Genomic DNA, 23717 nt, shown 5'->3' on the forward strand with positions numbered 1-23717 from the left:
AGTCTCTGACACTCAGCATTTAGTAGGAATTAGCTATCATTAGTATTGTCTTATAAATTGAGGTATAAGAAATTGGTTTAAAACATTCTCTCATTGAGGGCCAGGCACAGTGGCTCAGGCCTGTAATCCCAGCACTTTGGGAGACTGAGGCAGGTGGAACACTTGAGGCCAGGAGTTCGAAACCAGCCTGGCCAACATGGTGAAACCCCTTCTCTATAAAAAATACAAAAAGTAGGCCTGGCACGGTGGCTCACACCTATAATTGTAGCCCTTTGAGAGGCTGAGGCAGGTGGATCACTTGAGGTCAGGAGTTCAAGACCAGCCTGGCCAATATGGTGAAACCTCAACTCTACTAAAAAAATATAAAAATTAGCTGGGTGTGGTGGCACACACATGTAATCCCAGCTACCAGGGAGGCTGAGGCAGAAGAATCACATGAACCCAGGAGGCGGAGGTTGCAGTGAGACAAGAACATGCACCACTACACTCCAGCCTGGGCAACAGAGCAAGACTCTGTTTAAAAAAAAAAAAGAAAATTAGCTGGGTGTGGTGGTGCCTGCCTGTAATCCTAGCTACTCGGGAGGCTGAGGCATGAGTAATCACTTGAACCCGGGAGACGGAGGTTGCAGTTAGCCAAGATCACACCACTGCACTCCAGCCTGGGTGACAGAGCAAGACTCCGTCTCAAACAAACAAACAAACAAAAACAAAAAACAAAAAAACAAGCTACCCTACAATTGTTTGAAATATCACCCTAAAAAAAAAATTAGCTCACTGAGGAAAATTCAGGTTCAGGGAAATGAAGACGAAGTAGAACATTCTAGTACTGCTTCTGTGGCTCAAAACACAACCAGGCGAGGGTCAGTTCATGCAGTGACATCTAACAGGTGTGGATGGGTCACCATTCACCTGCACACCTAGGCAGTATGTCATTATTTTACCTACAGTAGAAGCAGTTAGGATGAGCTCTGTTATTTGACAGTTACAGGTCAAATCCTCACTCCCTAAAGTGTAACACAAGGCAAAATAAGGGTTATTAATTTATGGATAGGTCAACTCTGCCCCCATAGTAACAGACAGTGTTATGGACTGAATGTGTCTCCCAAAGATTCGTATGTTGAAATCCTAGCCTGCATTGTTATCGTATTAGGAGTTGGGGCCTTTGGGAAGTAATTAGGATTAGATGAGGTCATAAGGGTGGAGCCCTCATGAATGGGATTAGTGTCCTTATGAGACTCATGAGAGAGCTTGCTTCCTCATTAGACTCAATGCCATGTGAGGATACCAAGAAAAGGCAGCAGTCTGCAACCCAAAAGAGGGGCCTCAAAAAGAACTTTACCATGCTGGCACCCTGATCTCAGACTTCCAGCCTCCAGGACTGTGAGCAATAAATTCCTGTTGTTTATAAGCCACCCAGTCATTGATATTTTGTCATAGCAGCCCAAGCTGACTGAGACAGGGAGTCTCTGATTTCCCGAGCCTCTGCAGAGGGAGCCTAATTTCTCTCCAGGGTGTTTGTTCCCTGTTACCACAGTGACCTGAAAGCTGTGAAATTCTGTCCTGTGTCCATGTCATCACCAAAACCAGGTTCAAGGGGCAGTCAAGTCTAGCATTTATAAAGACCCTACATTCCAACGTTCTAGGCCAAGGCTGGGCAGCCTGGCAGCCTACTCTACCTCAAAGCAATCCCATCACCATGTAAGATATCCCAGTCTTGATAGTAGCACTGATGGAGAAGCAAGGAGAGAGGGAAAGAAAAGAGAACTACTCATTACAGAAAAGGAGAAAGGGCTGCTAAACATTTTGGTAAGAGAAGCTCCAGCATGAAAAGGAGTATTCGGCATCAAGTCTCCCAGCCCTCCACCATTTATTATCTAGCTAGTGTAACTGATATAGTTTGGATGTTTGCCCCCTACAAATCTCATGTTGGAATTTGACCACCAATGTTGGATGTGGGACCTGGTGGGAGGTGTTTGGGTCATGGGGGTGGATCCTCCATGATTGGCTTGGTGCTGCCCCATGGTAATGACTGAGTTCTCATTCTAATAGTTCATGTGAGAGCCAATCGTTAAAAACAGCCTGGCCCTACCCCTTTTCTCTCTCTTGCCTCCTCCTCTCTCACCATGTGACATACCTGCTCCTCCTTCACCTTCTGCCATTAGTGGAAACAGCATGAGGCCCTCAACAGAAGCAGAGCAGGTGCTGGCACCATATTTCTTATACATCCAGCAGATCCATGTGCCATATACACCTCTTTTCTTTATAAATTACCCAACCGCAGGTGTTCTTTATGCTAATGCAGAATAGACTAACACAATCATGTATTCAAGTAAAAAAAAGCAGTGGAAAACTAGGGAAAAACCATCATTACCATCTTCTGTTGAATTCAGCAAAGTCATGAAATTCTGAGGGTATCTCAATGACTTTCAGCAATATGCTGGTTGGTCTAAATTTTTAAAAGGTTCCTTTAGATTAGTGGTGGGAAAACATATTCTTAAAGGGCTTGATAGTAAATTTTTTAGGCTTCACGGGCCATCTGGTCTTTGTCACAACTACTCAATTCTGCCATCAGCCACAGACAATAGTAAACAAATGGGTGTGACTATGTCAAAATAATACCTTACTTGTGGACACTGAAATTTGAATTCTATATAATGTTCTCATGCCATGAAATATTGTTTCTTTGAACATTTAAAAATGTGAAAATCATTCATAACTCATAAGCTGCAAAAGCAGGCAATGGGCCAGATTTGGCACATGGACCACAGTTTGCCAAACTCTCCTTTAAATAACCTGGCAAATCATTTTCTTACCTATCCAGCTATTGCTTCTCTGTCTTGTGCATCAGGGGGAGGTAATGATAAATAATTCCATGACTTTTCCTTTTTTTCGTTCACTTGGAAGAGCAACTACATAGATGGTGGGCATAGCCATTTTTCTAATTTAAGTGAATGCAGCTTTATTTCTTGAGCAGGTCCTGGAACAAGTTCCTCTCATATTGGAGTTCATATTTTATTCCAAGCGTGTAAGAGCTGCTGTTAAGTCATAACCAATGGATATTAGGCAAAAGTAAATGGCATCCAATAAATGAATAAATAGCTCCTCATTTCTGCTCTCAGAAATGAAATACTGGCAAGGGACACATTGCATAAGCAATCATGATGCTGCCTTCATAGGCTCACAGTTAAAATCACCAATAATGCATTCCTTCTTCCAACTCACTCTAAAATGCTTTATTAAGCAGTTGCTTGGAGCAAGGTCCTGTTGGATGGTAGGCAGCTTTTACAAATGACACTCACAAATGCTCCCCTGGTCTGTTCCCCAACTTCCTTCTGCTTTCCCTTTCTTGGAACCCAGCTGCTACACTGTAAGGTAATCCAGTCTACTGTACTGAGGACAGTGGACACACAGGGTTGCCTTGGAGGATGAGACACCACGTGGAGAGAAAGCCCATGGAGAGGAGAACTGAGGCAGACAGTCAAGCTCCTAGCTTCACCAAGGACCCCACCTGATACCATGTGAAATAGAACCACCACCTAGTTAACCCACAGAATCACAAGAAATAATAAATTATTGTTATTTTAAGCCACTAGAGTTGGGGATGCTTTATAGCATTGCTATGTAAGTAATTTCCTTCCCTTTCTCCCTTTTCCTTGCTTCTTTTGTTAGTTTTCTACTGCTACATAACAAATGATCATAAATGTAGTGGCTTAAAACAGAACAGTTATCATTATCTCACAGTTTTTGTGGGTCAGGAGTTGGGGCACAAACAAGCTGGGTCCTCTGCTCATGATCCTACAAGTCTGCAATCAAGGTGTTAACTGGGCTGTGTTTTCATCTGCAGGGGAAGAATTTGCCTCCAAGCTCACCTAGACTGTTGGCAGAATTCATTTCTTTTTGCTATAAGACTGAGGGTCCAGCCTTTTTCTGGCTGTCAGCTGGAAGCCACTCTCACATTCAAGGCTGCCCGTAGTTTCTGGCCATAAAGGCTTCATCACACCATCAGGGAGAGTCTCTCTGCCCTCGTGGAGGGTCCAGTCCCTCTTTCCAGGATTCTCAATTAAATAAGGCCCACCCAGGAGTGTAAATTAGTTCAACCATTGTGGAAGACCGTGTGGTGATTCCTCAAAGACCTAGAGGCAGAAATACCATTTGACCCAGCAATCCCATTACTGGGTATATGCCCAAAGGAATATAAATCATTCTATTATAAAGACACATGCATGTGTATGTTCACTGCAGCACTATTTACAATAGCAAAGTCATGGAATTGACCTAAATGCCCATCAGTGATAGACTGGATACAGAAAATGTGGTACATATACCACTGTGCAGCCATAAAAAGGAACAAGATCACATCATTTGGAGGGACATGGTTAGAGTTGGAAGCCATTATCCTCAGCAAACTAATGCAGGAACAGAAAACCAAACAACATGTTCCCACTTATAAGTGGGACCTAAATGATGAGAACACATGGACACATGGGGGCAAACAACACATACTGGGCACCTTTGTGGGGTGAGAGAGCATCAGGAAGAATAGCTAATGGATGCTGGGCTTAATACCTGGGTAATAGAATGATCTGTGCAGTGAACCACCATGGCACATGTTTACCTATGTAAAAAACCTGCACAACCTGCACATATATCCCAGAACTTAAAAGATTAAGAGAAAGAAAGAAAGAAAGAGAAAGAGAGAAAGAAAGAAAACCTGCTCACCCAGGATAATATCCCTTCTGATTAACTCAAAAATCAACTGACTTGAAACAACTCTTCACCTATACGAGATTCCATTGGTTAAAAGCAAGCCACAGGTCCTGCCCACACAGAAGGTAAAGAGATTACACAAGACATAAACACTAGGGGGAAGGGCTCAGGCAGGTACCCTAGGCCCTCTACACCACACTTCTTGGCAGGATGGGATACAGTGAAAGGTATAGGATTGCTCAGAAGTAGAGAACCTGCTCTCTTGGACTCACCAAAGAATGAAGATGAAAGACAGGTCCAGAAACAATTATTGTATTGGACACAAAGCCATACTTCCTTAAGACAGTTCCTAGGGAGTTTTGAGTTTAGGGCTCAGGCAAGGACAAATGGCCTCTGGCTGGAGAAGAGGGAAGGCTCCAGGCAAACCTAAGAGAAGGGAACAAATCCCCGGAGGCTGGGGAACAGCAAGTACCTGTTCCTCTAGAGCAGTGGTCAGGAACTCCACACCTGTGGGAGGGAAACCATGAGTGAAGTGGGCTGAGAGGAAATGAAGAGTGGTGATGAGGGTCATGTCCAAAGGAAGCATGCATTTGCTGCCTAATGGGGACAGCTGCTGCTCAGCTCCAGCAGTGGCCTTGTCATATAGGAATGTTGGCCCCAAAGTGCCAGGTGTAATCCATTATGAGAGAAACTACAACTTGAAAATTTTACAGAATAATGATATGGTTTGGCTCCGTGTCCCCACCCAAATCTCATCTTGAATTGTAATCCCCAGATGTTGAGGGAGCTACCTGGTGGGAGGTGATTAGATCATGGGAGTGGTTTCCCCCATGCAGTTCTCATGATAGTGAATGAATTCTCATGAGATTTAATGGTTTCATAAGAGGCTCTTTCCCCTTCACTCACTCTCTCACCTGCCGCCATGTAAGATATGCCTGCTTCCCCTTCTGCCATGATTGTAAGTTTCCTGAGGCCTCCCAGTCATGCACAACTGTGAGTCAATTAAACCTCTTTTCTTTATAAATTACCCACTCTCAGGCAGTTCTTTATAGCAGTGTGAAAATGGACTAATACAAATATCTTGACTTTTAATGTTGATTGGAAATTGACAGTGTTTAAGACAGAATATGAACCAAGAAACACACACCTGTGCACTGAATTCAACTGAGGAAATGGGTACTTGTAAAAGTCAATAGAGGGCAGCAATATGGCAAAGCCTGCAGAGTATCTAAACCCTACTCTTTGGGCTATTTCTTGTGGCAGTAGTTCCACAAGTGTGGTTCCCCACCAGCAGCCTCCGCAGCACTCAGGAACTAGTTAGAAATGCAAACTCTCAGCCTCACTCAGATCTACTGCATCAGAAGTTGTAGAGGAACAAGCCCTCTGGGTGATCCTGAAGCTCACTCAAGTTTGAGAACTACTGTTTTATGGGAATCACATTCCAGCCTTGAGATCATTTTTTTCTCTCCTGAACCCATTTCCCATTTTTACAATCTTGAAGATTGTCAATTACAGCATGGCACAACTCTCTACTGAATAGCTAACATTCAAAATAATGGAGAAAGATGACTGCTCAGACATTGCTCATCATCTCACTGTAACACAATGCTGAATCGTATTGGGTTTTTATGCGAGTTTATTACCTGCACCTTCACATGGAAGTTCATAAAGAAGAGAATGTATATGTATAAGAATGTCGTGGAACTCTCCAGAATAAGGCAGAGGGGAAGAAAGACTGCTGTTAACTTGTAATCATAAAAGAAGACCCTTTTGCTATAGAAAGAAAATCCACTTCTGCTTGGTAATACTTGATAAGTAGATAAAACTGCTTTAAGTAATGTTGAAATTTCCAGAATTCTGGTTTCATTTAATCCAAGAACGCATCTGGCCTAAAATGAATACTATTCATTTGGAAAGATACACTGAAATTTGTGTTTTGTCTGGAGAATTAGGACTTTGCAGCCCTCATCCTATGCCTCTACAAGTAAGGACAGGGCATTTAAATACCAATATTCTTGGGTAAATGCTATCCATTGAATGTCACCAAGTGGGAAAGATTCATGTGATACAACATGTGAAAAAACATTTGCTGTTCATAGAGCTGCTTATTAAAACTCCCCTTTACTTTCTTCTGCTTTTAAAAATGGCTCTAAATAATGCAAAATATCCTTCACCAGGATTTGAGATGTCATGACATCTGTGAACATTCTATTTGGCTGCAAAATGTCCATGGCCCTACTCATGTTTACTCATACTGGAGCCTCCCTCTTAGCCCCCTCAGTCACTCAAGCCACCCGGAAGGGCTGTGCATTAGGCCCTGCCAGACGCTCAGCACTGGGCCATGTGCTACAGAGGTGCAACTGTGTCAAGCAGGCTCCTCCTTTCACAACATGTATGTTTATTATGAACTAATTCTGGCCTCTACCTGTGTCTGGAAGTTACCACATGAAATACTGCTGACATCTAATATAACCTTGTCTAAGAGTGAACCTCCATCTACTTCAAGGGTTGGACTGAACTCAGTGTTTATGGTTGATCAAATTTATTCCTGGATATCCTCTGGGCAGCAGACATCTCAGAATCCTACATACTCAGTCAGCTCAGCACCGCCAGCTTTTTCTCTAGCTTCAGAGGTGATGGCTCTTTTCAAGACTGGATAGCAGCGGAAGCAGTTGGCACCCATTTGGGGACCATGTTGCACAAAATGTACGTAGTCTTAAAGACCAGGCTCACACTTGGTGAGGTGAGATGCCAGTGATAGGTGTGGACCAACAGCGACTAAGGGAATACAGAATGACACCTCCCATCTCATGTTCAGAGTATGTGCTCCCTGGATAGAGTTGAGGACACAGCTGTCATTTGTCTCCTGTTTCTTTTTACCAGCGTGTTTAATTAGTTTAATTCCCAGAAATTAAGTATGCAAAACAGATAAAGCAGTACGGACTTGGCCTGGACTGACTTGTGTACCTATAGAGACAGTCAGGATAACACTACTGGCCCATGCAGTAGAAAAACACCTTTGTGATACCCCCAGAACAGCACCCACTTTGATGTCTTTTCCCTGCTAAAATTCCACCATTTAGGTGAGACAGTGACCACCAATTGTCAGTCTACTGGCTGGTGACCACTGAGAAACTTGTTAAAAACATGGATTACTGAACCACATCCCCAGAGATTTTGCTGCTGAAGGGGTGGGGTAGGATACAGGTATACATAATTTTAAAGATCTCCCCAGGGAACTCAGGCAAGATAACAGCTTGAGAAACCTCTGAGTTCAGGCACTCAGAATACACCAAAAATGTTAGTATCAGTCAATTAATAATCTCACAATGGCCTCAAAAGGTTAATAACTGTCAACTTGGAAAGCAAAGACAGGATCAGAATAGAGAACAGACAAGTTCTGACAATGGTGAGGAACAGCAGTGGGGGATAGAGAGAAGCTTCTGGGTGGTAATGGTGGCTGCGGGAGGAACTACACAAACACAATATGTAAAGGAGAGGCCTGCAGGGCTACCATGACCGATTTCACCATTCCATAGATGCTGGGCCCAACATGCAGCTCTGCCTCAAGGGAAAATAAAAATAAAGAAAAGCACAGCCCAATATGGATGAAGCACACTTCACAACGAATCTTTTCACAGAATACGTCCAATATGTCTTTACAAGTTTCTTCTCTCCTCCAAAAGTTTCATTTTTGAAAACAAGAAAAGCCAATCTTCAGTTTTGGTCAACCAAAAAACACAAGGCTGAGAAACCATAGATCATTATGAGATTAAGTCTACATGAGGCACTTACTCACGGACAAGCTGGAGATTACAGTAAAGATTCTCAATGGAGTCCACTGCACAGACGGGATCAGCATCAACTTACCTTTCGATCTGGCCAATTGTATTTCGCAAAGATTGTATCATAGGTGTCCACTGCCCCATCAGTTATGAGCATGATGGCCTGACTGCAGATACTTCCTTGTCCCGTGTGGTTGAACTAGGGAAAGAAATAAGTTCAAAATAGTACACACATCAGAGAATTCTGTGTATCAGTGAAAAACCAAAGACATGAGACCTGGAACTAAGGAAGCCTTTTAAAATGACAGCACACTGTCCACTACCAGAACAACCTACACAAAAAGTCTTTCCACACAGATCAACACATTTGCTCTGACAAATTGGATCTTTAAGCCAAAAATAAAATTCTAAGCCCTCCAATCAACCGAACAGACCTTACTGTTGGCCAAGGGAATCCCAAAGAAATCTGAAAAAGTACTTCAGGCCATGCCAGGAAGTCGGGGATGGGTCAGACATGCCTGGTTATACCCCCTCCCTTTGGAATTTTGGGAGAACTGATCAGCACTAATGTTAAAACCACAATCATAAGACTGACAAAACAGACTCTTTGTAGCAATAATATACAAAATTCCAACCTGACTCTGGCATAGCACTGAAAGGCAGATAGTAGGCCCTGAAGGAAATCAAGGTATTTTACTCCAAAATATATTTACTTAATTTATTTGGAAATGGCCATATAAAGTCTTCTGTGGGGGATATTTGCATTCTCTAGAGAATTTCCTTCCCTTTCTAGGTCTTTTCCTAATCCAGGAGAGATTTAACTAAGACTTTGACATCTTTTAAGGTCTGAAAAGAGATATTTGCCATCTATTCTCTCTGAAGCCTGCCACTTAGAGGCTTCATCTACATAACAAAACCCCTCTTAATTCAAGGATTTCTTTCTGCTGACTTCAACTCTTTATGCAAAGCTTAATTCTTTCAACCAATTGTCAGTCAGAAATCTCTGAATCCACCCATGACCTGTAAGTGCCCCCATCCCTTTGAAATGTCTTGCCTTTCCAGGCTGAACCAATGTATACCTTACGTGTATTATGTCTTTGCCTGTAACTTCAGTCTCCCTTAAATGTATAAAACCAAGCTGAAACATGACCACAACTTAGGCATATGCTCTCAGGACCCCTTGAGGCTGTACTCCACGACATAGTCATTCATATTTGGCTCAGAATAAATATCTTTAAATACTTTATGGACCTTGGCTTTTTTTTTTTCCCCCAATAGATCCAAATACAGATCACACGTGGATTTCAAAAAATACACATGAGGTGGGAGGGAAGGGTCTAGGATTGCACAACCTCTCTTACCTTCAGGCATGGACTGTGTTTTAGGAAATAAGACCAAAGGAGTTGGCACAGAAATGTTTTAGGGACGCATTATATGAGCAACGGGCTACCTAAGAGACAACATCTCTTTAAAAATCTAAATGAGGCTAGTTTGAGTGGATCTGATGAGTACAGAATGCAGCATATAATAAAATCAAGGACGTTTCAGGCATATAGAGAGAAAGTCAGTAACATGACAATTCACATGAGAGGCCCAAGTATTTTCTTAATATCGGTTCGTTTCAAATTTATATTGTCGGCATGTAAACTTAATGTATTAGTTTATATGTTAGCATGTATGGCATGCTGAAGTTCTAAGACTGCGCTCACTGGTATGTAAAACCCTAGACTTCTTCAACTTTCAGCTTTATATAAGATTTTAGAAGCTCTCAGCCTTTGTTGAGTAGTAGGCAGCTAGAGTGACTGAATATGGTTGCCAGAGCAGAATGTCCTTCCCTGGAATCGGGGTGAAAAATTCCCTTAATGAATGCTATTAATGATGCAATTGAAAGGAATACCATGTCCTTTAAAATCCCTACAATTACATGTCAATGCTGAGAGATGGGAAACACATAAAAAATCTTCAACCTTCAGTAAGTAAAAACCTTCTCTATTAAAATCTGCAAAGTGTACTCATTCGTTCTAAAATTATTTGCTAAGTGCCCACACAGCACTAGGAATGAAACATACAAAAATCTCTTCCCTCATATAGCTTCGGATTCTCTTTGGGAAGACATACAAAAACAAGGTAAATAAGTAAACTATGTTGTATGTTTGATAATGGTGATGTTAAGGGTAGGGAAAGAAGAAAGCAAAGAAGGACAGGAAATGGGAGCAGGCAATTCTAGAAACCATAGTCAGGGAAGACCTCACTGAGAAGGTAACATTTAAATTGTACCTGAAAGATGTGAGTATCTGAGGGAAAGATATTCCAGAAAGGGCAAATGTTAAGTGCAAAGGCACTGAGTGGGAGTGGGCCTGGCAGGTTAAATCTATTGAACCATGACACTGGGGAGGGATGGTGGCTACTCTTGGCTTTGCTGGCTGGCCACTGGTGAATGAGACCTACTAAAGCATTCAAATTAAAGATATTAATGCCTAGTCTTCATGCACTTAGACTTCTGATGTGGAGTCTGAAGTTGCAGTAACTTGAGAGAAGACCATACATAACTGGATAGATGAATAGATAGATAAATGGATGAATGGAATTGCCTTATGGCCATACGGAGATACAGCAAAGCCAACTCAAATCACACACAGGGTACCATGGCATAGGGGAAAGCACTCGATGTCATCTCAGCAACACAGCTGTGTGCCTGGGATAAGTTTCCTTCCAGAGCTTTCATTCTTCCACAGACAAGAATAACATCCTTAAGTGGTTGGTACACCACAGGTTAAATGTTCAATCTTTGTTATATGCCAGGCTACGTGCATTAACACGAATTTACTTAATCCTTACTAGCCTCTGAGGTAGGCACTATTGAGACAGTCAGGTGGGAAGGGCTCCTTGGCAAAACTCCAACCAGCCTGTACACTGGGAGGAATGTGCACTGGGATGGAGCCACAGAAGTTTGTGTCATTTGCAGCAGGGAGGACCCTGGTCCCTCTTCTTCCGTGAGGAACCTAGAATTCAATCTGTGAGTTGGGAAGAAGCATGTACTAGCGGGACTAGTACCTGTTTCCCTTTTTTCCCTTTTTGCCCAATAAATCCCATTTTTCTTACTCTTCAAACTTCTGCAAGTCTAAACTTTCGTGGCCATGTGACAAGGATCCTGTCTTTAGCTGAGCTAAAGAAAAGTCTTGCAACGCTATCATTATTTTACAGGCAGGAAACTAAGGCACAGAGAGATTAGCTAACTTGCCCCAGGTCACACAGCTACTATCTGACATAGCCGGGATTTGAATCCAGACCATCAAGCTCTAGAATCTACTCTCCAATTTGGCACACAATATGGCCTTTCAGTAATACAGGAAGGTCAGTGAGCAAATGGATAGGTGGTGGGGCTCCAAAAGTGTTAATCTCCTCCTCCTGTCTCTACCTCCTCCATCCCTTTTAGGGTTTCAGGGTCACAGGGGAGTCACCAGGGCTTTGATCCTGAGGGTGAGTGCTCCTTACATGTGGTGCCCCAGACACTTTCCTCATGTTAGTCCTGGACCTGGCAGCCACTCCTGCAACTCCAACTGCACATGTACAATTGAGTTAATGAGCAGACGCAGCCCCTGACACGGTCATGTTAGTAGGTAGAAACACCTGGAAACTCCACTATCACACCACAAAGCTTTCCACGCGACCACTATTCTACTGTCTTTATCAACATAACTTACTATTCCAGAAAATGCTTGCCCAGGAAGGTAAAACTCGCAAATAACCTCATTGCTTATTCCAGGAACTTACTGAAAGACCCATCAATTATTCAATAGAAAGCATCAAAGGACAATTTACACCCTAAGACTGAACCCCTGACCTCAAAATCTCTCCCTTGCTATGTTCACCAACCCTCAACAGAAATATTAGGATTCTTACCTGATCCTAGCCAAGCCCCCTCCCTCATCTCCCATTAAAAGGTCCACCTTCAACCAAACTTCAGTCTCAATAAATATCTGGACATCGTCCTTCCAACTCTGGGAAGCTGCTAAGACTCTGTCCTTACTGCAGAAGAAAAAATAGCCTTGCAGCCTGGTCTTCTCAACAGGTTGTTCTGGAGATGTTTTGGGGAGACTGCATTAAACACAGCCTTCGCACCATTGAATAAACTCAGACACAAGCCAATGCATAAAAGTAATCTATGCTTCAGGTCACAGAAGCTTCAAGGGGAAAAAAACAGAATGCTCTAGGGCCACTGTTCATGAACTCATTTGAAAACATCCTGGAAAAATTTTCCCAAACACATGGAAAGAAAGAGAGGAAAAAAGAAGATATCTGAATAACGTGGACTAGAATAAAGAGCTGCCAGGAGCTGTTTATTTAAAAACAGTACTTTCTTCTCTGGCTGAGTCCCTGGTATTCTCTGCTGCAATCTGTAGCTGGAGAATTTTGAAGAATGCAATTAAATTCAAATGTTTTGATGAGTAATATCTTTTCTCTTCATATTTGTCTAAAACTTTTTTTATTGAATAGCGAGAGTGATGAAAGTGTTTTCCATAATAATAACAATGACAAGGGCCTGATGATGAACTACAATTAGCTCAGTGATTCATCAGTTAGCAGTGAAATTTTCAATGCATCCTGACATTTAGAGCATTTGGTTGTGATTAACAGTCTTTGAAATGTCACCGAATTTTATTTAATTGGCTAAGAAAAAATTTTAAAAGGTAATCACTGCAAAGATCACATTCATCGCCAAAAATGATAATTGCAGTTGTCACATGACAAGGTAGATGCTAACTACTGTAGCAAACTGGCTCTGTGTTCTTACAGAATCTAATGAATGCAGCAGAGATCAATAGCTTGAAGGGGCTTAGAAGTTTATTTGAATGCTCCTTTCAAAGCCGTTTGTATCAACAACTGCAAGCCTTTAAGTCATCTGAGCAAATACCAAAACTGAAATGCAGGTAACTGTAAGACAGAATTAACTCCATTTAATTATAGTAACCTCTGACCATTCTAAGCTCCAGCCACAATCACAATTTTAAGCGCGTGTGTGTGTGTGTATGTGTGTGTTCAAGAAATAACTTTTACCGGGGTCCCGTGCGGAGTGCCCTTCGTCCTAGGAAACAGGGTGCGGCCGGAAAGGCGGCTGCCCCCTCGCCCGTCATGCAACGCACGTTCGTGGGGAACCTGGCGCTAAACCATTCGTAGACGACCTGCTTCTGGGTCGGGGTTTTGTACGTAGCAGAGCAGCTCCCTCACACGTGAAAAAACGCTCACCATCACTGGCCATCAGAGAAATGCAAATCAAAACCACAATGAGATACCATCTCACACCAGTTAGAATGGCAATCATTAAAAAGTCAGGAAACAACAGGCGCTGGAGAGGATGTGGAGAAATAGGAACACTTTTACACTGTTGGTGGGACTGTAAACTAGTTCAACCCTTGTGGAAGTCAGTGTGGCGATTCCTAAGGGATCTAGAACTAGAAATACCATTTGACCCAGCCATCCCATTACTGGGTATATACCCAAAGGACTATAAATCATGCTGCTATAAAGACACATGCACACGTGTTTATTGTGGCACTATTCACAATAGCAAAGACTTGGAACCAACCCAAATGTCCAACAATGATAGACTGGATTAAGAAAATGTGGCACATATACACCATGGAATACTATGCAGCCATAAAAAATGATGAGTTCATGTCCTTTGTAGGGACATGGATGAAATTGGAAACATCATTCTCAGTAAACTATCGCAAGGACAAAAAACCAAACACCGCATATTCTCACTCATAGGTGGGAATTGAACAATGAGAACACATGGACACAGGAAGGGAACATCACACTCTGGGGACTGTTGTGGGGTGGGGAGAGGGGGGAGGGATAGCTTTAGGAGATATACCTAATGCTAAATGACGAGTTAATGGGTGCAGCACACCAGCATGGCCCATGTATACATATGTAACTAACCTGCACATTGTGCACATGTACCCTAAAACTTAAAGTATAATAATAATAAAATAAAAAAAAAACTTTTTATTTCATATTGACTTATAAAGACAGGCATAATACACAGGAAGATAATATCACTTAAAGGTCATATTGATGAAGTAGAAAATATTAATAGATAAAGCTTCATTTTCATGGGAGATTAACCACCTCTGTGTTTGTCAAAGAGTTTAGTTATTTAAAAGCCCACTGGCAATAGATGATATGAAATGTTTCTCCCTATGAGATAAATGTGCACTCAAACAAATATAGTGCTAACTGCCAACCAATCTCAAGCTGGGACATTTTGTAACATTTATCGTTGTGTGTGTGATTTTATTTTTTTTTTGATGGAGTCTCGCTCTGTCACCCAGGCTGGAGTGCCGTGGCGCAATCTCAGCTCACTGCAACCTCTCCCTCCCGGGTTCAAGCGATTCTCCTGCCTCAGCCTCCTGAATAGCTGGGATTACAGGCGCCTACCACCATGCCTGACTAATTTTTTTGTATTTTTAGTAGAGACGGGATTTCACCATGTTGGTCAGGCTAGTCTCGAACCCCTGACCTCTGGTGATCCACCCACCTCGGCCTCCCAAAGTGCTGGGAGTACAGGTGTGAGCCACCGTGCCTGGCCTATCGTTGTGTTTTTTAAAAAACATTTATTTGGCTTTTTGCTTTCCAAGATCTATATTCAGCTCATCTGGTTATCTGACTGACCCAGACTCCAGAGGTATTTTTACAGGGGTATGGAGGGTTTTCCTGTTCAAAAATGCTTCCCTCACAAAGATTCAGGGTAAAAAAAGTCCACCATGTGTTGGTGATTTCTCTGGGTCTTAGTAGTCCCTGTGAAAGTGTGAATACACCTTCTTGGAGCATACAATATTATACCCCAAAATGTGGTTGGTGAGCTGTAACTTCTACAAGATGCTAATACGGAGATGATGGTATGATATAAAGTGTTCCTGGGTTAGTAAGTGTGGGTAAACACATTTTTAAAGGTTTGTTCACTGCAGGACTTCTCAAGGCCTTTGATATGCGCAAGTACCTTGTAAGTCTGCAAGAGGAGGACGGCATCTCCCCACCTTGACCACAACCCCCATGTGACAGTACCTTGGCAGGCCAGCATTAAACTGGGCATGCTATGGGAAACAGTGTCTTAGGAGGGTCTGAGAACAAACGTGATAGATGGAAGGGATGGACAGAGAAAGGGTACCAGGACAAGGAACAGAAAACAGAGGAAGGGGAGCAGACACTCCTAATGACTTGGGCAAAGAGAACCAAAGCATTTGTAGTGGGAGCTGTGTCTAGAGACCTGGGGTCTCAGTGGTCACAGAGGTGGCACTTCTCACCCAGCCCAGCACTGCTGAAAGGGGTCCTGCGTCATCAGGCTGAATCTCAACCCCATGAGAAAGGGACCACCAGGACCGCCTCATGGGTGTGTGACATGCACAGCTGCACAAGATCACACTGAGAAAGCTCCACACTTCGTTCAACATTTTGCTACCATTACCTTAAAATTCTCAATAACTGTGAACAAGAAACCCTGCACTTTCATTTTGCACTGGGCCTTGCAATTTATATGGCCAGTGCAGAGCAATTCCTATCCCCATTATACACATGAGGAAAATAAGGGTGAGACTCAGTCATTTTCTCGAGGCCACACAGCAAACTCTGGCTTAGTCAGGCTTCTCAGCCCAACGTGCCTTACTCCAGCGGCCACACACTTAACCATACAACGATCTCCTAACCCTTTCTCCTTCACCACTTAGGCCAGAGATCAGGGAAACAGAAATTCACTGCAGGGCAGACTGCCAAACAAGAGACTCCACAGCTCAGAGAAGTCTCCCCCTACTCTGGCCACTAGGTTTTTGAGATAAAATCAGAGGAAATTTTCAAATTGTGACAGGTCTTTTCAATATCACCACCTGGAAAGAGCCTCCTGAGACGCAGAGACCCGAGCCCTAAGAAGGCACCTGCCCAGCAGCCTAGTCCTCTGTCTTCGCCAGCTGTGTCACTAAAACTATTACTTTGCTGTCAACACAGATGTACTGTCCAAAACACGGACTCTTACATAAATGTTTACATCCTGTAGCCAACAGCCCCTTGGAGCTCATGAGGTGACAGGGGCTTTGGATTTGTACTGAGGAAGTTGACTTGGCACTTTCTCTCCTTATTTTTCTCTTCTCCTCTGCAGTCATGACACTGGCTCAGGACTGAAATCTAAACAGTCATCTTCGTGGCAACAGGTATTACTGGTAAAAGAGAGTCTGGAAATTAGGGCCTAGCCTTTCTTGAGAGGCCAGTATAGCTGAGTAGTAAAAACTCAAGTTTTGGAGTCAAGTGTGACTAACCCACAATCCAAGTTATGAACTGTGGAGTGAATGACTCACCTGCCTGGGCCTCTGCTTGCTCACCTGCAAAATGACAACAGCCTGCCCTACAGAGCTGCCTGGAGACCAACAGCAGCAAGGCCTTGGGAGCCTCTGCTGGTCTCCCAGCTCCTGCTTGACACCTCAACGTGATGTTGCTCCATTTAGTGTCTGTTTGTTCTCAGACTATCCCATGCCTTCTTCCTGCAAACCACAGCTCTCAAGCTCCCCAACAGTTTGACAAGGATCATATAAAGGGGAAAGGAAGCAAGGAGAGAATCAAGGTATTTCTAAGCAATTTCTCTACGCTCTCAGGGGATAGGCATTTTCTGGCTGTGACTGTGTCTCCTCCATAGTTCCAGCTTCCACAGGACAGGTCCTTCCCTCCATGGTCACAGTTCTTCTTGGGTAGCCTCCTCCACACTTCTGAATGGCCCATCTGAATGGCCACAGTGATTCGGCTCTGATGTCACCCCTCCTGCCTGTTGTACCCCCTGCCCTAGAGAGGAGATGTCTCCTGCTGATGCTAATCTGTGGATTGCTTCATTCTCAGGTTTCTCAGCTTTTCCATCCCTTATGCCATCAATTGCCCAAATTAAACTCCTACCATTTAAAATACCTAGAGTGGTTTTTACTTTTCTGCTTCTTAACATCTTCACTGCTATCTCCCTAGTCCAAGTCACCATTATCTTTACCCAGATAACTTAATGGCCTCCCCGTTATTGTCCTTGCCCTCCTAGAGTTGCTTCTAAATTCAGCAGCCAGAAAAATGCTGTTCAGTTCAAGATCATGTCATTCTCTGCCTAGACCCTCCAATGGCTTTCCACTCCACACAATCAAAGCCCTCATTAGTGTCTCTATGACGCTACTCAATTTGGCTCCTGCTGCTTCCATGGTCTCATTCCCTAGCATTCTCTCTTCCCCAGTGTGCTCCGGTTTGACCTCACTGGCTGGCATCTGGTTCCCTACATGACTTAAATGGCCAGCCAGTCTCACTCTCTCATCCCATGCCTATAAATCTGCTCAGTGTCAGACAAAGCTGGCCCACAATTTTTTTCTTTTTCTTTTCTTTTTTTTTTTTTTGAGACAGAGTCTCGCTCTGTTGCCCAGGCTGGAGTGCAGGTGGCACAGTCTCGGCTCACTGCAAGCTCCACCTCCCGGGTTCACACTATTCTCCTGCCTCCACCTCCCGAGTAGCTGGGACTACAGGGGCCCGCCACCATGCCTGGCTAATTTTTTGTATTTTTAGTAGAGATGGGGTTTCACCATGTTAACCAGGATGGTCTTGATCTCCTGACCTCATGATCCGCCCACCTCGGCCTCCCAAAGTGCTGGGATTAAAGGTCTGAGCCACAGCGCCCAGCCTGGCCCACAATTTTTTAAAACAACACCCATCTATTCTCCAGGGGATGAGAAAGGCAAATCAAAGAGGAACTTACATCACTCAGAATGTTGAAGGCCTCATTCAGAGCTATATCCAACATTCCAATTCCTTTGGCAAAAAGTTTGTCCAGATGCTCCCTGAAGTGCTGAAACAACAAAGCAGAAAATCCATTAGTGTCTGTCCTGTTATGTGAAATACCAACCCTGAATGAATTAGATGTACGCCATGGCAAGACCAATGATTCTCAGATCCAACCGGTCATAATTTACTTTTTCCTTCTACATTCAAAACATAAGAACTTACTCAATGTAAAACTTACCTTCAATATTCATGGTTTAGCTTCAGTTACAGTTTAGGAAGAAAATTAGTTGAACTCTGGTGAAAAGCATTTAATTCATCTAAAATTGCCCCTTTCCTCTCCAGTTTCATCATTGGTGACTCTTTTCCTCTCCTACCCCTACTCTCCCACTCCTGATCACATTTAGGACTCTGCATATGCACCCCTCCACTGGGAACCCATTCTCAATCCATTCCCTGGCTCTCCTGCCACGCTCGCTCTCATCCACTTTTCACATCTCATATGGGCATAACCCTCTTCCCACCGCATGACGTTGTCTCAGACCACCAGCCTCTGAGACTAGCCTAGAATGCTTCCTTTGTGACTACATGCTGCCATCAGGTACTCAGATCCACCTTTCACTGAACACTGCATAATTAAACTCTGTCCCCACCTAAGACTGTGACATTTCTTAAGATACGGCATTACTCTGTCTTAATGTCTACCACATGTATGATACACACAGAAGGTGCTCAGTAGATAGCTCTAAGGAGCAAGGATAAAGACTGGATCACAACATGAAAACTGTGATTATAACAAGAGAGACACAGGCTAGAAATCCGGAAGAGCTCCAGGGAATAAGGAGAATGGGAGTGAGGCTCTTCCAGAGTAGGCCCTAAGACCCTTCTGGCTCTGCAGAAGCTCAGCATTAGCTAGAGATTAAAGGGGACAAAAGAAAGTAACTGCGAAACCCCACACATTTCTGCTTCCCACCAAAGGGGCAAGAGCGAATTCAGGCTCATGCCCAGGAACAGGTCACTGCACACAATGCATGTCCAGGAACACACGCATGTACGAGTGACCCAAAAGCCCACACTCAAAGCCCACACCCACGGTGGCACCACGGCCTCGCTTTGCTTTCCAGTCACTGTTCCGAACCCCTTGCTTTTTTTTTTTTTTTTGACTGGAACCATGTGCGCCTTTATTAGCTGAGCCACTACTTGAGAGGGATGAAACGGGAGGAGTGGGTGGTCCCGATGCAGGGCCGGCCGTGCTTTATGGGCTTGTAGGTGATGGAGAACTCGCCCAGGTAGTGGCCGATCATCTCAGGCTTGATCTCCACCTGGTTGAAGGTCTTGCCGTTGTAGACGCCGACCATGCTGCCCACCATCTCCGGCAGGATGATCATGTCCCGCAGGTGCGCCTTCACCACTTCCGGCTTCTCCATGGGCGGCACCTCCTTCTTGGACTTGCGCAGGCGCTTCAGCAGGGAGTGCTGCTTCCGCCGCAGGCCCCGGTTCAGTCGCCACCGCTGGCACGCACTGTACAGGGGCATCAGCTGCTCGTAGGACATGTCCAGCAGCTGGTCCAGGTCCACGCCACGGTAGGTGAACTTGCGGAAGGTCCGCTTCTTCTTCTGCTCTACTTCTGCCATCTTGCCGGATCTTCAGAAAAGATCGCTCTGGTCCGTGCCTGCACAGTTATCGCGAGACTCCCCTTGCTTTTTCTATTGAAATGGATTATTCTCTCCCCAAAGGCATCCCCACTTTTGTCCGCTGGGGAAACTGGCTAGAGGAGGCACCAGGGGGGAGAGGAACAGGAAGAATGAGCTCATGGAAAATATCTGCCCATGATTTCCTTGCTACGGAGTGGCTTTCTTTCTCTTACCACGCCCTAACACCCAACAACGCCCCAGGCATGCCATCAGCACTCAGGTGGTGAAACCCATTCATGATGTGTCTAATTGGCCACATTGCCTTAGGACTCCCAAAATGATCACGGAATCAAAATGGATCGTAGAGACAAATCTTAGGGCATGCTGATTGTTTTAAGATGCTGCTCAGTCTCTCCTTGGGTCCCGTCAGAAGCAGCAGGAGCCCCCAGTCATTGAGCTAGGCAGATTTGCTGGCAAGATGGTGCCAGTGTGAACTCCAAAGTTTGGGTGGGTTCTTCATGGTAAAAACGTTTGAATGACACCTGGGCCTAACATGAATCGAAGCTGAATTTGAAACTGGTGGCTCACCTTGGGCACATATACAACCCACAAGACCCTCTTCCCTGGCCCACTTCACTCTCATAGCAACCTTGCTTGCCCTCTGGCCCATCAGAGCAGCCACCATTATTGAAGCCTGCCTGGTGTTAGGCCCTTAAAAAATACAGTGCAACTGAGTCTCCATGACGATCATGTGAGGATCCATCATCCCACTTTACAGATAGAGAGACTGAGAACTGTGTCCAAATACACACACCACCTAGTTAGTTGCCTGGCCCAGGTTTCAATCCAGGTCAGCTACACCTACTCTAATGCCCTTCTTCTTTCTGCTATATACCTGTTGTTTCTCTAAATTAGCAAAATAATTTTTTTTTTCTTTTTGAGCACCTTGTATGCCAGGCACTTGCCATGGGCTTGACATATACCTGGGCAGTCTGGCTCCAGAATGCTCACTTTAATCTCTGCTCCTGGGTGGGAGCTAAGTCTTCAGGGGATGATCAAATGGCTTGAGTGATGGGGGAGAGGAATGCTGAGGGCCAGGGAACTAGGCAAATCTCAGGGCCAGGAGCCAAGCTTTGTGCCTCTCTTTTCTTCCTGCCCAGTTCTCAAGGCCCATCAGGATGCCAAGTGCATGGCAGGTCCTCCAGGAATGCCTGGTGAACAAATGCAGGCAATTAACCGAATCCAAGGAAGCCAGGCATCCCAGCTGTAGTTGGGCAGGAGGGGAGTCTGCCTTCACCAACAACCACCCCCGGTGGAAATCAGGCTTGTGACCACCATGAGGACTTAGGCTCTGAAACTGTCAACACACGGTGGTCCCCACACCCTCCTGCACCCACCTAGGGACACGGAGCATGATGAAACACCCATCACACAGCTCACTGAGAGGCTGGTCATTAACCAGCCCTAGATTCACAAAGCTGTGGCCAGACTCTGCCTTTACAAGTTCATTCTATTTGCCTGATGTCATTTCTGCCAAATGCCTTTAATTGCACTGAGTCACACAAGTTAACACAGCATTTTTTTCTTTTTTTTCTTGAGACGGAGTAGTCTCGCTCTGTCGCCCAGGCTGGAGTGCCGTGGCGGATCTCGGCTTACCGGAAGCTCCGCCTCCCGGGTTCACGCCATTCTCCTGCCTCAGCCTCCCGAGTAGCTGGGACTACAGGCGCCCGCCACCACGCCTGGCTAATTTTTTGTAATTGAGACAGGGTTTCACTGTGTTAGCCAGGATGGTCTCAATCTCCTGACCTCGTGATCCGCCCACCTCAGCCTCCCAAAGTGCTGGGATTACAGGCGTGAGCCACCGGGCCCAGCCTACACAGCATTTTTTTAAACAACGTGCACAACATTTAATTTTTCTTTTCATCTCTGTGTAGCTCATGTGGCACTTCAGGCAATGGTTGCTTTTTTACAGTTGGACATTTAGATCAAATGTAACAACATGTTATGGAGTTCCCCTTAATTCGCTTTTATAACAAGGTCAGTTGTGATTTTGTTTCTTCCTGGTACATATCTGGTCCATATATTAGACGGAAAAACTATCTTCTCAAGTTAAGGACTCCCAAATGATGCCACCAATAAAGGACTGTGTTTCTTTCTCCCTCCTCTCTCTCTCTCTTGTCCAAACTCCCTCTTCTCCTCCTCCACACCCTGACCCACATCACCATCCTGGTCTTTGGAGCTCCATTTAGCCCTCTGCCCAACTCTCCTACACAAAACCAGCTCTTGTCTCCCAGGGAACTACCTCCCATGATGTGTCCTCCACTAAGAGCTGCTCTGTCCAGTTAGGTAGCCTTGAGCCACATGTAGAATTTACATTTAAATGTAATTATTAATAAAATTACCTAACATTAAAAATACAGTTCCTCAGTAGTGCTAACCTCATTTCCAGTGCTCATTAGCCACATGTGGCTAGTGGCTACTGCATTGGACACTGCCAATTAATGAACATCGCCATCATTGCAGGAAGTGCAACTGGACAGCGCTGACCCAGAGACGGGGTTAAAATGGACCTTCCTTCCCATCAAGCCATGGACTAATGGTGAGTCAGAGGAAGGTCTAAGACCTGGACCCAGGGACATGTGTGAGTTTTGCCTGCCCAGCATCAAGTCCCCTTCTTCTGATTTTCCTTCTCCCACCAACCCATAATTCATATGATTTGAGTGAAGCTAATGTCTCTCTCCCTCCCTCCCTCCCAGATCAAGGAGTGGGACCATTTATCAGACCAGTCCAGTCTATGAATTCCACCCCAAGGGCCACAGTCGTGCATGGGCATTGAGCCAATCCCTGGACTTCTGCTGGCATGTGGGAGGAAGGACTGTCTCCTTCCATGAGGATTGCTGAGAGGAAGCCTAGGGCTGCCAGCAATCATTCTGCCACCGCACAGGAGGTGCACACCTGAATGAAGGTAACAGCCGCAGAAAGCAAAACCCACATGGAGGAGCCAGGACAGGATGGCGACAACAAGGCTTGAGCCCCTAGATCCAGGCATGCCTGGCCTTCTGGATAAGTGAACCAATACCTTTGCTCCTCTGCTTAACCAGTTTTAGCTGATGTGGGCCACTTAATTGAAAAGATCCCTTATGATTACCACAACCAAACCAATGACCCTGGCTGCGGAGACCATACCTCGTGAAAGCTTCCCCTGCATTAAAATGATCTTCCTCTTCTCCCCTATGCCCCTCCTTCTCTTCTTAATCACAGCCATTGTACGGTGCGATCGGTTTTACCGCGCCTGTGCTAGACTGAATACAGCACTTTATACACAGCAGGCTCTCTGTGCTCGGGGCTTTAACAGCCAGTGCTTTGACGACCCATGGCACGGAGGAATTTGTGATTTTGCTGATGATCGATCCTAACCATGTGCACCCCAAGGGTAGTGTCTGGAAGCAAAGAAAGGGGCCTGGCTGACTGCCCTGCATCCTCTTCATCACTACAGATTTATTTTTCTCTACTCCCAGTTGTGGTCATTGTAAGATCCAGAAATTGTTATGTTTAATGCCACCATATCATTGTTATTGTGCGGAGGCAATTGGTATACAGGCCCTATGAACTCTGATTTAAAAAAAAAACAAAAAAAAAACTGGCCGGGTGCGGTGGCTCATGCCTGTAATCCCAGCACTTTGGGAGGCCAAGGCAGGCAGATCACGAGGTCAGGAGATCGCAACCGTCCTGGCTAACATGGTGAAACCCCGTCTCTACTAAAAATAGAAAAAATTAGCTGGACGTGGTGGCGGGTGCC

The 23717-nt window shown here is 44.6% G+C and overlaps 2 protein-coding genes across 2 annotated transcripts in view; both read right to left on the bottom strand.

Moving 5' to 3' along the window:
* The window catches only part of CACNA2D3 (calcium voltage-gated channel auxiliary subunit alpha2delta 3), a 924385-nt gene that overhangs the window by 415415 nt on the left and 485253 nt on the right, over window positions 1–23717 (bottom strand). Inside the window, exons 10-11 of the mRNA XM_054481187.2 lie at window positions 18262–18351; window positions 8578–8691 (exon numbers count right to left, since the gene is read on the bottom strand). Coding sequence (XP_054337162.2) covers window positions 8578–8691; window positions 18262–18351 — 204 coding nt within the window. The remainder of the gene's footprint in view (window positions 1–8577; window positions 8692–18261; window positions 18352–23717) is intronic.
* LOC129033131 (small ribosomal subunit protein uS19-like) lies at window positions 19461–19941 on the bottom strand. The gene has a single exon (XM_054481189.2). It carries the CDS (start codon window positions 19916–19918, stop codon window positions 19481–19483), a length of 438 nt encoding a protein of 145 aa, XP_054337164.1. The 5' UTR covers window positions 19919–19941; the 3' UTR covers window positions 19461–19480.

This window comes from Pongo pygmaeus, chromosome 2 (genome assembly GCF_028885625.2).
Source record: "Pongo pygmaeus isolate AG05252 chromosome 2, NHGRI_mPonPyg2-v2.0_pri, whole genome shotgun sequence".
NCBI classification, from domain to species: Eukaryota; Metazoa; Chordata; class Mammalia; order Primates; family Hominidae; genus Pongo; species Pongo pygmaeus.

Excerpts from the sequence above, each read along its gene's own strand:
- LOC129033131 (XM_054481189.2), bottom strand. The coding sequence starts at position 19,918 with ATGGCAGAAGTAGAGCAGAAGAAGAAGCGGACCTTCCGCAAGTTCACC.